We start from the raw sequence: 15,349 nt of genomic DNA, 5'->3' as shown, positions 1-15,349 counted from the left end.
ACCAAAACATAACTAAATAAATGATCAGTGCAATGGTTTCAGTTTTAAGTGATCCACATGAAAGAGAAATAAAAAAGTTACTTTTCGCACAAGTGAGATGCGAATTCAGGCAATTCCTGTTCTCTATTAATAGTAAATGTATACGCACGAGTGTGACAGTGAATCGAACAAAACCTACATGGGGAATCTTTATCTCAGCACATCAGATGGTATATCAGAGGTTTTATTTTCCATCAGTGGTTTTTGCTTTGAGCATGGGCTATGTTGCAATCTACAATACAATACAAATTAATTCCGAAAATCTGTAAAAAAGGAACGTTTGGAAACGGACGAAAGATTCTATTGTTTTTCTATTCTACACTGCGATAAACTTTCTTGCTGAAACGTTGCAAGTCCCATCTGCTTTGGCTGGATAATGTTTATATTCACGTCACGTTTGAGTCTTCCGAATTATGCCGAAATCTGAAAACGTGCACGAAACTCAACAACATACTTTTAACAAATCGGTTCATTCATAAGCAACAAGGGAAGTTAAAAACAATAATAATTTCAGCTACGAAGAATTGTCATAAAACTTTTAACGATTTTCCTGATTTGCGAACTTATCATTATAGGCTCAGAACTGGCGATGCTATTACTATTGTGGTCGTTTGCTACACATGTCGTCGTTTGTCGTTTATTATTATTCGTCGATCATTATTTGTAAGCTAAGCCAATCGATGCTTTCTGGTTTATCAGACTGTCTACGTAAGCAAGTAGAATTCGAACAAAGATTCTTATGCATTACATGGAACCTTTTTCAATTCTGGCTGAAAAACACCACTTTGCCGAAACTAGTACAGAGAGTGACGAAGGTAAATTGTGAAAAACATCAATGACCAGGCGTCTCCATTAATAAATAAAGAATATCAGCTTAATATCGAATAGTTCAAATTGCAAACAGTTAAAATTATAGTTAAACAAATCCATCGAATAATCAGTGAAGAAAAATTTATCATCATTTGAATTTGATTTGCATCGATTACATTTTAAAATCAATTTACAGTGATTGGCATTTTAATCAATTTCTTTCAACACATCTTGGCAAAACTTGGCACCATTCACCTAACACGGCACTTAAGCATCTTAAGCATCAAGTATCTCGTTGAGTCTTCCTGGCAATAAAAAGAATTTCATGAGCCAACACAAAGCCTGAGCGTTAAATCGTAAAACCCTCCGTCGGTCCTTTATCGATAGTCGATTTTCATTTTAGGTATGCGTCTAACACAATCAGCTGTAGAAGCGTGCCGTGCATTGATTAGCAACATTTGGGGAGAGTTTCGGCACTTTCCAATTAGATCCCAGCCTGAGCGCAGCATCCTTGCTAAACCGTTCTGATTCACTTTAATTTTGTTGTAGTCTAGCGTAGTCGGCCGCTGTGATATTGATTTCGTTGGACCTTAATGATTAGCGTCAAAATAAAAAGTTCAGGTGATGGTTGCGTATTCAAAGCGATTTTGATTCATTTACCATTTCTTTTATATGTTCTACCGTTCATGTAGCCTCAAATGAATCAAAAACTACTTATGATTCAGTGCACAGGTGCTATGTAATAATACAGTAGGGCATACTTTCATTTTGAAAAAATAATCATTTTTAAAGTTGCCAGCTATTCTTGACATTTTCCTTTTCACCTAGCATAGTAGAGAATTTATTATCTGCTTAAGACTAGTAAGATAACCAAATTGTCCAAAGCAGCTTGAATACAGCTGGTTGATTTGCGTGTCGCGTCGTAAAACGTTGAAGGTGAATTAGAAAATTTATAGCTTTATTGCGTGTCCCGTGGGTTAGCAAGCCAGCAATTACGCTCATGGTGTACGGATCGATAGACTGGATGACCATGCATTGGTCGCGAATATGCAGCTGAAGTATGTGCCGATTCGTAGCAATTCAAATGAAATTCTATGTGCTCTTTGCTGCTGTTCTGCCAACTATCCGCGATGGTACGGTTACATTACCATAAATAAAGCAGCGGTGGCTTTCGAGGGAGGTTTAATAATACCAAAACACTCATTGAAATATTGCTTCACGCTACCCATCACGACACAGTCATCCGTGAATAGTAGCTCGTTTTATTTAGGCTTGAACAGAAGCCCGCTGCAGAATCAAGGATCGCTCCACAGCTCCACCTACCAAGCTCAGGTTTGGTCGGCATCCAACCGATACACATTTTTCCGTACCAGCGGTAGTGCGACGAAGTTACTGGTAAACCTGGACGACTATTCCGATATTGCCATTGGCATGTCGTAAAATTGAACTTTGTCGTAAGCTGTCTGCAACGATTTGCGCATCTCTTGTGAGTGCTCCCAATCACGGGTTTCGCAAATGACCTTCACCTGAAAGTATCGTAAAAGACAAAAATATATTGTCTGTTTTGCTTCAAGCATTGATGGGATTATAGTAATGAAAGGAAACAAAACAAACCAAACCACGGTATGACAGTGAACCCTTTCTGAAAAACCTATAAAATGTCAAACAACTATCATGGTTGAAGATTAGAAAATTCAACAGTTTTGCTACTTGTTTGATAATTGTCATGCCCAAAATAGAGCTGTTTGAATATTACTTACTAGAATCAAATAACGTAAAACGAAACTAATACCAATCAAAAATGAATTGCTCCAGGGACTAAGGGGCAATACTAAACTTTGGTTAGTAAAATTAAAAAATTAAAAAATTGGAAACTCAATCAAATTTAGGCATTCGAGCAAAAACAGAGCCTCCTAGAATGTACGGAAGCATTGGCACACAGGATAGAAGCAATAAGGCAAACCCCTTTTTCCCTACCTGCAGAGATCTAATCAGGCAGAGCACCAACTTTAGAAAGCGAAAATTGACAATTCACGCCCATCAATACCCGTGGCTTCTCCCGGGTCAATCCAGGCCCACTGTAGCATGGTCAATCAAGCAAACATGGTACGTCGCTGAAGTAACCCACTCGGTTGCACGGTTGTCTCTTTAACCATGTCGTAAGTGCTAACATGCGCCACCAACTACCACAAAAAAGCACTGACAAGTGAGTGGTCGGGGCATAAATGGAATCAGTATAATCACTATACAGCTTCCACAAGGACCGTGGAAGTCGAGAGGCCGCTGGTCATCGTTCGCTGTCATTCGCCGGTAGTTGACGGTGGTCATTTCAACAAATGTGAGAATTAGAGGCAATTCAGCTACGCCATTTGTGGGGAGGTGTGCGTGAAACTCGGCGCAAGAGCCCGCGCTCTCGTCAATCCTTGATGTGGCCTATCCAACCCCTCCCGGGGCTATGTGGAACTCACGCACCGTGCAACGATGGTATCTCGAGCATGGTAACTTACCTCGACGTGGTGAATATCACGAATGAAAGCACGTTCATGCATTATATCTTTGATGGACACACCCAGGTCGGCCATCAGGTTGCACAGTTTGGCTACGCCGCCCGGACCGTCGCTCACCGTGACAGTGAATCTGCGACAGGTTTTTTTTTAAATGTTTTTTTGTTCCATTGGTTTGACCAGCGACCCGACAGGGTCATCACCGAGCATGCAAGAGAATCGGAACGAGAAGCAAAGCAGAAACAATTTGGTAATTACCATCAGATGTCGGGACGAGAATGCCATCATAAAACGTTCCAGCCAGCGCACAGCACCGGGCGTGGTAATTACCTCTGCAAGCGACCTTCGGCGGCCATTCCACGCTCGAGGCACTTGCCGAACATCGTCGTATCGATGTTGCCTCCACAAATTAGCAGCACCACTCTGATGGGTGAGAAATGAAAATGGGAATTTGCATCATTACACTGGACGGTCTCAAGCCTTCCCTGAAGTGCGCGATCATCCGCGCGAAGCGTACCTTTTTCCCAGGAATTCGTTCAGATGACCGGCCATGATGGCCGCCAACCCGGTAGCACCAGCACCTTCCACGACGCACTTTTCCAGCTCAACAAGTCGCAAAATGGCCAATGCAATCCATTCCTCCTTAACGACCACCATTTTGTCCAGCAACGGTACGGTGGTGGCGTACGCATTGTAGCCGACCTGCGGCACCGCCAATCCGTCGGCCAGCGTTTCCCGGTTTGGCACGAAGATTGGCCCATGGTTTTCGAGAGCCCGCGTAAAACTGGGACACTTCTCGGACTCTACGCCCTGAAAAAAAAGGTGCTGCATGGAAGTCACCGAAGCACATTCCTGCTGGACCCCCGAACTTACGATGATTTTGGTACTGGGACTGAGATTTTTTATCGCAGTTGCGACACCGGCAATGAGACCACCACCTCCGACCGGAACCACCACGGCATCGATGTCGCTCACCTGGTCAACGATTTCCAGCCCGATCGTACCTTGACCGGCCATAATGTGCGGATGGTCGTACCCGTTGATGTATGTGAGGCCACGGTCGTGACCCATCTTCAGTGCGATCCGTTTCGCTTCGCCCATATCTTTTCCCTAGGATCACGGAGTAAAATGAAGATATAAACAAAGCCAAACAGCGAATAATCGGACACGGGCGAGTTGGTGGTGGCCAATCAACCCATACTTGATTTGGAAAGGATGCTTATCTTGACACTTTGTGAAACGGACGTTTCCAAATCGGACCTACCTGCACAACGACAGCAGCATGATAGTTGCGGCATTTTTGGATTTTCATCAGCGAAGCCTTCAGCGGCATGACGACCGTCACCGGAATGCCCAGCTTCCAGCCGTGGTACGACAGACCCTACAAAAGGACAAATAAACAAGACACGAACAGCAGACATGAAGTGAAAAAATCTAAGCCTTCGTTCGTTCGTTTATCTTTCCACTCCGAATGAATGCACTCCAACAAACAGACACCCAGACCTGCTTTTGAAGGGTTGTTGGCGGAACACACACACTGACACCGACACTCTGGTGGCCCGGATCGTGCCCCATCTGGTGTTTCTTCTACTCCCGGTCCCGCGGAATGGTTCCGCAAAAAGAGCTAATTGCAGTGTCTTGGCATGCGAAACTTACCTGAGCGTGATTCCCGAGTGAGGCAGAGATTACTCCGGTTTTTTTCTGCTCATCCGACAGCATGAGCAGGGCATAGCGAGCGCCACGCTCCTTGAAGCTGCCGGTGAACTGTAAAAACTCCTTCTTCAGGTAGATATCCATGTCAATCAGATCGGAGAAGTGGGATTTCTTTACAGCCGGGGTAGTGAAATAAATCAACACAAAAACGTACACTTGTTACCAACGTGAACGCTGCCTCAAAATGGGTCTCCAATGGATGGATCTCCATCAACTGAACCAGAACATACCACACAGGGAGTCAACTCGACGCCTTTTCGTATTTTAAACGCAGCCGACGTCACATCCTGAAAGCTGATTATCTGAGGTGTGTCCGCGTTGCAAAATGGATCAACGACTTCCGGCTCCGTTGGCGTTGCCGGTCGGCCGTTCGGCATTGCGATGAGCGCTGTGTTCTCCATTGAGTCGACATGATTCGTCGACGGTTTAGGGTCGGAATCCTGTTCCGACGCGGTCGCCGACAACCGTACGGACCGTAACTGCGTCGACACAGCAGACACTTGCATTGCGATGGTGGGGAATCTGGAATTACATTTGTAATAATTTGTGTTATTGTAACAGATAACAATGCTATAGTGCTGCGTTTATTAAGAGTGCTTTTAGTGGTGTGCTTGTGGTGAAGGAAAAGCATTACGCATCCTTGTTGTTTTGTTTGATTTCTTTATCTGTCTCATGAATGAAGATGCTTTTGACATTGTTTTTAGAGAATTTCACATGTCCAGTTCGTTTTATACTAGGCTGCTCATTAAATTCGGAGCCTCGATAACAGAGGGCTACGATACGAAAACTGCCACGAGTCTAATTTTTTTTTGTCATATTGGTACACTATTCAAATGAACGTATGGAAAGTTTCATTTCAATCGGTCACTTACTTTTTTATACAAGCCTTTTAGTATCGACAGTATTTTTGTCACGTCATAGTATGCTTTACAGCTGCTATGACGTCATAATTTGATGAAAAACGCTTTTTGCGCAGGGTTTGTTTAGGTTTGAAAACAGATGGAAGTTGCTAAGGGCCAAATCTGGTGAATAGGGTGGATACTTCAACAATTCGAACTTTAATTCATGGATTTTTGCCATTTTCAAATTACTCTGCATTGTTCCATTTTTAGCGAATGCGGCACCCATTTTGCAAACAGCTTTCACGAACCCAAAACTTCAGTCAAAATATTGGTTATACTGCTCAATAAGTTGGCTAGGTCTTGTATTTAATTTCTATCACTGATTGGACGATTTTCGAAAACGATATCGTATATTGTTTTACGATTTCAGGTGTTGTGTCTTTTTTTCACGTTTTTGACATGGATCGTCTTGAAGGCTACTACGACTACGTTTAAACTCAGAAACCCCCCTTTTAACCCCTAACCCCCTTTTAACCTAATTAAAGGCGAAGAGTCCTTATAGACTTTCAACATTCACTCATAATTTTCCTTTGCTTTTAAATCTTCCAAAAATAAAAATTAAATCACTTCAAATACTTGATTTTTTCCATTGTAAAAAATACTGTGACATGTCGATACTAAATGGCTTGTAAAAAAAAATTAAGTGACCGATTCAAATGAAACTTCACCTACGTTCATTTGAAGAGTGTACCAATATCACAAAAAAATCAGGCTCGTAGCAGCACTCTCTGTTGTCGAGGCTTCGAATTTAATGAGCAGCCTAGTACGTTAGTGGGAGCCAATCGGTTCACTCACAAAAGTTATTTAATAATTACTTATCAACTACGGATAATCTAATAAGCTAAAATACTATTTTTTAAAGAACATCGCATTAAAAACAATAAAAAAGAGCAAAATGGCCCAATCAAAATGACATAGAGTAACACTTTATTTCAGTTTTAAAAACATTAGTAAAATGGAAAGACTCTGTTGAGGCAAACAAGTCTAGGTGTCAATTTAAACAAAAGTTAGATCCTCCTTATCAAACCTTAACCAAGTGCTGATATTCTACGACAAGTTTCATTTCAATTTTACCATATTTGCAAATCTTTTGTCTGAAAAATATCAATTTTGTATCAACACCGTCAATTTCAATAAACAAATGTCATCCGGATGCACTTCAATTTCAGCAGACCCTTATCGACAGCGCTACGTTAAACATAATTTCGAAACTATTCCACGTGTAAATCAGCAAGTTCGAGCATCGAGCGCAATCTCATAGGCATTTCACGGATGTTTACTAAGTGCTAATCGCTACTGATCATTTGTCTCAACGATACGTCAGCTATATTGACGGTGCTGAAGCAACTATTCGTTGCATATTCAAACTTGGCGATACAGGTAATCAATTAGCATACGCACTGGCCTGGTTCCATTGATCAACTTCATCGGCAAAGTTAACCACAAAAGTTGTATCACTTTCGAAATAATCCAAACAGTTCGAGTGGCGCACAAAAAGTCACACATAACCCATTTTTTTTTTCATTTCACCTTCAAATTGTCTTTAGATATCGAGCGCGCACCTTATAGGAACTGGAACCCGGAAATTGACTACGGTTGCGGCAGGCGCTTCGTTTGGCAGCAAATTCCACTTTACCGACTGGTTGCTGGAACGGCGATGCTTTTTATACAACCGCTTAATCCGGTCCCAATCCCGTTATATAGAGCGAGATAGAGCCCCCGGCAAAGGATGGCGTCCGGTCCGATCCAAATATTGCCCGAAAACGGGGGCTTTGATTATCGGCGGGATGCGAAAACTTGCCAGACCATTTGAATTCGAATACACACGGAGCACACACAGCACACCGAGCCTCACTCTGCTTAATCACTATGCCGGTTGTTATGGCCAATTTGAGCTGAAATTCGATAATTGAAACTCGCAACGGCTGCAGCCCGCCGGTGCCGTTCGGAACGGTAGCTGTGAACCCGTGTGTGTAAACGGGTTACGTATGGACACCAGTAGCCAATATTTTTTGGAACAATTTTCACGACGTGTAGCTCACCAACCCCACAGCATCTGCCTTCGACTGAGGAACCCTTCTGGTCAGGGCGGTTAGCATCAGCAAGCTATAACCTCGGCTTCGAAGGCCACGCACCACCACGCTGTGATCTAGACCAGGAGGCTGATAACTCCTGAACGCATTCGTAGCAAAGGTCGGCTCGGTGATGCAGTTCCAACTGGCAGTTCTAGCTGCAGCGGCGCGTTCAAACAATGCTCTATCGCCCTTGGGTAGATTGTGATGGACGCTGTCAGCAAAACCTTTGTAACGGCCCTTCTTATCACTCACATGACCTACAGCTGCCGCTCTCCACGAGCCGTTGAGGTGAGATGTTTGGAGCATCAATCATCCGGCAGTGCCGATCCCTGGTTTGACGTTTCCGCGCATTACTCATCGGGAAACATGGCTCCGAATGGTTATGGTCGGCCAGCGCGGATCGAGATATAGATTCCCTGGTAGTTCGCCCAGCCGGGTCGCTAAAATGAATAATGAAATTGAATTCTTCCAAGCGTGTAGTCCAACGCAATCAACGTCACCGTTTTCATCTCGTTGAACCGAGTGTTACGTGTGTTACTCGTCATCGTAGCAGGCAGTTATGTTTTCATTCGTACATTTTGAGCAGCGCATTTAGCACGATACTTTGAGACGAGTTTGCATTTAGTGTGGGCAAAAAACGTCTCGCACTTCGGCACGTCAGCAATGTGGGAATTAGCGATTCACCGCACCTGCCACCGTCACTTCGCGTTTGGGTGCAAATTTCTCGTCAAATATTTTGAAGCTAATTTTACTGCAGTGCTTCTTGGTGCGTCAGGCACGGAACAGCTGATATTGCATAGACCAAGCTGGCGTGTCACAGTACGTAGCAACTCACTCCCGACACGGACGCGTCAAGACCATCTCTAAGCTTTGGTTTCTCGTGTTGCCGAGTGAGCAACATTTTAAATTATTCATTCAACAGTGACGTGAGCTCTTTGGTGTCGTACTAGCTGATCTCTGGCAGCTCATCTAAAGTTCTCGGAGATTTATTTTAATGGCTCCGCTTTTGCCTTTCTCATCCGAGGACGCTTCGACCGTTGGCGCCAAAACCGACCGTCTCCCGAATCACACCCATACACTGCCAGAGAGATAGGGCCGCCGTAGAAATGGCACCTTAGGTTCTTTTAAGTCGTGCAAAAATGGAACGAATATTTTCCATTGTCTGAAACAAAAATAAATAATCAAACGCTTAGTATTCAAATCGCCACATTGAAAGATAAGTGATAAAATGGCGAGGTCCTTGGTGGTGTTGTGTTTAAAAGGCGAATCACTTAAGCCATCATTGATTGATCCAAAATTGAAAAACTTTGTTCAAACCGCCCGAGTCCGGCGCTCCTTTTGACGACTGCAAAGTTGAACAAAGAACCAACTGCTCGAACTTTAATGTATGGCGCCAAGTCTTGACGCCATCTTTGAACCGACGAAGCAAGGAAGAAAGCATAGTGTTGATGTTTAAAAAAAACGGCTCAACACTCTTCACATTCTCACATAGAAAAACAGATTTTGCGGAGATTTTACTCTCCGATGAAATACTGACAATCTCACAGAGGAAGATTCTCAGGGTGGAAGAAGACCGTCAAGGCGCCAAGTGAAACACAGCATCTGTACGAATAAACACGAAAGCACGTGCTTACACACTGATAAGGCATCATCTCCTCGAAGACCAGAAACCCGGCTACGCACTCACTGCACTCGGTGCAACTATGTGCACCGTAAGCACTCGCACTAATCACTCGTTTAATATCGATGCTTGATTATAGTTCGAAGGGCCCAAGGGTAAACTTTTTCTATAAAAAGCCTTTCCACTCGTTCCGGTTTCGAATAGACAACTGCGTTGCGAGTGGTTAAGCATGATTTGCCATAGATTAGCTCTGTTCGTGTCCGTGTGCCTTATCGTGATCGGTGCAGCGGTTACACAGGAAGTAGGTCAACATTAGCACCGTTTTGAGTCAACGAAAGTATGCGAAGTGATATTATTCCTTTTTGTTATTTGCTTCGCTTGCTAGGTTCCAACACAAGAGCGCAATGTTCTGGAGCAAACAACCACGATGGATCCACACAAGATCGAAACGGAGTGCTGCCGGCAGGCGCTGAAACCAATTGTATTGACCGCGAAACCGAGGGTCAGATATGTGGTCGTACCTCCTGTCAGTGTAACGTAAGAATGCCGCCCCCCTGGAACGGAAGCTGGGAATGAATCCGAAGCCGAAAAACACAAAAACCGCACCGCTAAACCTACAATACCACTCGACCATTCCGGAAGCAATTTTCCAGTGACGGCGCGGAAGTCCTGCTAACGAACGCTGGTCCCCTTTTCCCGAAACCCGTCCCGAACCCCGAAGTCCCGTGTCGGAAGACCGAAATCAACAAAATACACAACAAAACAATGCTAATTTGGTTTCATCTGTTATGCTTCGAATGTTGCTTCGGCCACTCGGGATTCGCCGTGGATGGATGTGTAGGTAACGTGATTTACCAGCGCTCGTTTGCTCGTTCCAACAACGTTCGTTCGTCAATCGCGCAGGTTTTCAAAAAAAATTCTTCTAATAATTGTGTATTTTATCATCACTTTTAATCGTACAGCCGTGGCCGTTCCCAACAAATGGTGCGGTCGGCATTGCGCTTCAAAAAAAAAACAAGGCCACAGATTTTCGAGACGTCGACATCGGCGAAAGTCCTGGTTGCCGGTTCGCTCTTGAGGTATAAAACAAAGGACCTAAAAGTGGGCTTTGGATTTCACGTTGTGGCCGCCCGACCGGGGTGCCCCGTAGAACCGTGCGGGAAGCTATAGCTATTGAAAATTTCAAAGAAAGTTTGACCTCAGCATGCTTCCCACAGCCGGCCACCAGAACACACCCAGCCACCAGTTTGTGTGTGTGGGGGGAGGGGTTTCGGAGGTTTTTTGCCACCCCAGAGCATTAGAGCAATAGCATGTGAGGTGCCTAACGCCCGAACGTTGAGCTGAAATTAAAGCCGAGAGCGGCCACTACACCGAGCTAATTTGTACGGTGAACGCCTGTGTGCTTCTGATGCTTAGGGTTATGTCCGCTTGGCCATCATCGCTTCCCTGCTGTCAGTGGTCCCAGCTGGTCGACCAAGCTTCTGCGCGTCAGGAAGCACTTTTGTCACCACATGCTTGAGTGTTGCGAACGCCGCTGGCCAGAATAATTTCTCCTTCGTTCTGGGAAACGCTCTGTCAAAACGAGAACAATGTACAGCCTAAGCCAAAAATGCCTTGAATGTTGCTCACACAAAAGGGCGTACTACTCTTGCGAATAGCCAAGTGCAGTGTTCTGACAAATGCGGGCTACAACACTACGGTAGGAATGTGGGCGATGCTTTTAGTTTTCATTAAAGCTTGGCGATAGCTGTGTCACACCGTTGTTCCGGCATGAGGGTGTGATGCTGAAAGTATGACAAAATGTTTGTCAACCCACACTCGCACTCGTGGCCGAAAAATAAACATAATCAATGATAATCGAACGTAAAATATTTGCGAACGCCATTCGCCGCAAACGATGCTGACCCACGCTGGCGCCCAACTTGATAATGATGTTTGCGATGATGGCAAGATCACTGCAAGGTTCTCATAAACACGGCCCAATTAGGAGCCGGTGACAGTGCCGCTAATCGGATAATCACTGTTGGGGGCAGAAAATTTGGATAAGTAAACAAAACGAGCGCCACAAATCGATTGCGAACGCAAACTGTTGCGAAATTAATTTCATAATAAAACACATTACACCGCGAAGTGGATGAAACAAATGTTCATTTCGGTTTTAATCAGCGACAGTTTCAATGTGTCCTGCGCACTCCTGCAGATAACGTTAATTCAAGATAACTCATTACGGTTCATTAATGCATAGCAATTTCACGATTTGCGTTTATGTAAATACTTTGTAAAAATCCTCGCTCACTATCACGGTAGTGAACCGAAGCCTGGCTGTATCTCCCTTGTCAGCAACGATCCACCATGGCGATCCTTGAAAACCGTAAAATCAACACTAACCATTCAATCATCGCTCAGCTGCTGTTCCAGTGTGGTTTGCTCGTCCGCAAAACACTTTTATCGCCTCCAATTGATATTTCAACATCGTCTTTCGCGTAATCATCAAACATTGATTCCCATCACCTACACCAGAAACTATTCTTCTGAGCAATCGAACCGCTCTTCTGGCCATCTTTTAGAAAAGCAAGTGGTGTTGAACGATCTAAACGTGGAACCCTCGATGGAAGGGACGAAACGAATCGTTTAATGTGCAAACAATAGTCCATCAGCCTGATAGCTACGCTTCGAGCCAGACCGAGTGATAAAACCTTCGGGGAGACTTGCTGGAAGGTTTTCTATTTTCCGGCGTTTCTAGCTTCGACGTGATTGGGCGTGCGCTTATTGTCATTACCGGAGCATCTACTGCGGAAGGTCGAACGAAGCTCAATGACGGAAATATTATACATCGGCGACTGGTCTGCGGTTCTGTTGAGACGCCGCCAGAAATCGTGTGACACTAAAATCCATTCCGCGGCTAGTGCTGTAAGGATGTTGGAGTTGAACTATCTGAAAGTGCCGTGTCTTTCGTTCGAAAGTGTCGTGTAATGGAGGATCCACGATGCATTATCGAGACTCATAAGGTGCTATTTATTCTAAACTTTGCTTTCAATAGTATAGATGATTCAAACGGTAAGGGAAGGTAGTCATTGAAGGAATGACAATTTTAATATCAAGAACGGGCTTACAGGTTACTATTTTCAAGCAACACTAAAAATAGTTTCATTTTTTCAATGTTTACCTATTAAAAAGGTAAGTAAATGAAGTGTAAAATAATATCTTGCCAACAGAATACTGTTTCTTGTTCATGTTTCAGACCTCATATGTGATTTGAATGTATTGAATCAAAAATGTAAATATAGTGGCTTTCCACTATGCCCTGAAATATAATACATTACTTATTCAACCACCATTTTTCCCGATGCTTGCTAACAGAATCAAAATGACACGATACCCGGCGAAATCAAAAGAAGCAGGACCTCACGACTCGCACGACTTTAACAAACTTTCGAACATTTCATTAGCGCTCTAGCTCGCCTTTTACAAAATGATCCATATTTTATGCTAACGCAATCATCTACACGTCTGCTCGGCATCACTTCCGATAGATTATGTTGACGTTGCAGGGGCCAGCCAGCGTCCGTCGTCGTCGAATGCCACGACTTTTCACACTGGAACTGGAACTCTCCAATTGGCTCAACTACAGTGAACCGATGATCTCTTTCTGGTATAAAACTCTCGTTCTTTCGTATTCGTATTGCTCTCAGCGGGGAGCAGCCTCTCGCTGTCTGGTGCTGGTCACGGGGCTCTCAACGGTAGAAAAATGAGTGACCGGTTCGTGCTACTTCCGCTTCCGGTCGTGCGATTCATCGATGCCGTGCCTCTTGTCACTACAGAATGGATTCCACCGTCATTTGACCTTTTGCTTATCGATAAACGGCAGCTCACCGAGCCTTGGCCCTCGGTTAGCATCGAGCAGCAGTACGACGATGACGCTGACGATGACGATGGTGATGATTGAGAAAATTGGAAACATCATTTATTCGATCGCCTTCCACGCTGTCCAGGCCTTCCGGCAAAATTCCTTCCACATGCGTGCGTGCATTTACGGTTCAGGCACCCGTGGTCCGTGGAGCCCGGTGAAAGATCGAACGAGTTGTGGGAAACATGAAATCCCTCACGTCTCGCTTCGTGGCAGCCAACCCAAGGACCACGTATTAGTTCATCGGCCAGATAATGGAGCCATATCTGAAACGTGAAGCTCTGGAACGGATGCCTGCAAGCGGTCCCAGCACTGGGTTCGATCAGCTTCGATAACTGCTCCTCCCTCCAGCATCTCATTCCCATTCAGAAAATGGCCCAAATCCGCGCCGAGTGACTGCTTAATCGAAAGGTTCTACTTTTCGCAATGCAAACAAGTGAACCACTAGCAACACTTCTCGAAGCCAAATGGACGCCGGTCGGCGGGAGTGGTATGAGCTAAAATGTTTGCCTTAACATCTTAACATCTTAAATTTATTCGGAGAGTGTTTCCCTGCACCGTCCGTACCCAAAGTTCGGCACCATTCGATGTACCACAAACGTTAACTCAATCCGATGCATTCAGCCATGGAGGCGAAGCGAAGGTCTGCACTATCTCCCGTTGGCATAGTTTTTGTGGCGATAGCCAAAACACATCCTTCACCGTGTGTTGCATATCTGTGTGTGTGCCCGCGTGTGTTTGGATAGCCCGAAGTCAACTCAAACACCGATCCGATCTGCTCACGAGTCACATTTGCCGCATCACAGTCCAATGTGTCGTACCAGAAACGGGCAGCCAGCGTCGGGACAAAATTTTGGCCCAAAGCACTCCAGCGCAAAGTGACAACTAACAAAAGTGTAGCAGAAGTTGTTTACACTTCAGGCGATACGAACTGGAGTTGCAATTCATTCGCCGCACGCTAGCAACGTCCACTGATCCGAGAATCGCTCCAAGGATCGTTCGAAATACCCTGCAACAAATATTCAAAGTTTGATCTATGTTTCAGCACAACGGATCACAGAATCGGACGGACACTGAAAAACAGTGCACTTCCGATAATGCGAAAGGTAATCGACGCTGACGAGGTATCACGGACGGAAGACATACACTCAAGCACGACAAACCGAAACGATTCTGCCAAAACGGTCTTAAGCGAACAGAAGCGCATCATTCGCGCAGCCGATTGCACTTTTAAATATCGAAAGCGAGAAACAGATGAAAGGTTGATGAATTTCGCAGAATCGGCCACATATTAATGATTCTCCAGAACGAGAAGCGAAAAATTAATTACGATAAAAATTTAATAACGTTCGATTAATCTGGGCCACGTCAGGGAAAGATGATTAAAACGGCCACATCAAGCGTGTCCGTGGTTCTTTTTTTTCGATTAACACTAGATGTACCACACCAGTCATTTTCACTGGTCCTGGTACAAGGGTGATCATGATACACTTTTTTATTTGGTTATAAAAAACAAACGGCTGGATATTTTTCGATGCTTGATCTTTTATTTGAAAGTTTCATTCAAGACGTTTATGTATAAAATACAATTTTGATTGCAGAAAATTGGAAAATATGAAAAATTTATTTTCAAAGTGGTAGGTCTTCAACTCAAGCGGTGCGATATTTGGAAATCTCATTCCATTGAAGCTCATTTCCGCCTCGGTGGTTATGTTAATAGTTACGTAATAGTTATGTCAGTAGTAAGCATATCTAGTGTTAATGATGTCTTCATCATC

General features: G+C 44.3%; 1 protein-coding gene across 1 annotated transcript; it reads right to left on the bottom strand.

Annotated features, from left to right (window-relative positions):
* Positions 1–2,100: 2,100 nt before the first annotated feature.
* On the bottom strand, positions 2,101–8,002 carry LOC128269722 (L-threonine ammonia-lyase). The gene is made up of 9 exons (XM_053007115.1): positions 7,531–8,002; positions 5,297–5,588; positions 5,010–5,177; positions 4,618–4,734; positions 4,227–4,463; positions 3,871–4,163; positions 3,684–3,776; positions 3,357–3,486; positions 2,101–2,375 (listed from the first exon to the last, which is right to left on the bottom strand). Exons 2-9 carry the CDS (start codon positions 5,570–5,572, stop codon positions 2,259–2,261), a joined length of 1,431 nt encoding a protein of 476 aa, XP_052863075.1. The 5' UTR covers positions 5,573–5,588; positions 7,531–8,002; the 3' UTR covers positions 2,101–2,258.
* Between the last annotated feature and the right edge of the window lie 7,347 nt (positions 8,003–15,349).

Source organism: Anopheles cruzii, chromosome 3, assembly GCF_943734635.1.
Source record: "Anopheles cruzii chromosome 3, idAnoCruzAS_RS32_06, whole genome shotgun sequence".
NCBI classification, from domain to species: Eukaryota; Metazoa; Arthropoda; class Insecta; order Diptera; family Culicidae; genus Anopheles; species Anopheles cruzii.
Note: the sequence above shows the minus strand (reverse complement) of the source record. Positions and strands in the feature narration are given on the sequence as shown.

What these genes read in the sequence shown, in the direction of transcription:
- LOC128269722 (XM_053007115.1), bottom strand. Translation starts at nt 5,572, where the DNA reads ATGCAAGTGTCTGCTGTGTCGACGCAGTTACGGTCCGTACGGTTGTCG. An exon ending in CACTCGGGAATCACGCTCAG is followed by an intron (nt 4,735 to 5,009) that starts GTAAGTTTCGCA and finishes GTCCTTTTGTAG; the next exon opens with GGTCTGTCGTACCACGGCTG. An exon ending in GTCCCAGTACCAAAATCATC is followed by an intron (nt 4,164 to 4,226) that starts GTAAGTTCGGGG and finishes CTTTTTTTTCAG; the next exon opens with GGCGTAGAGTCCGAGAAGTG.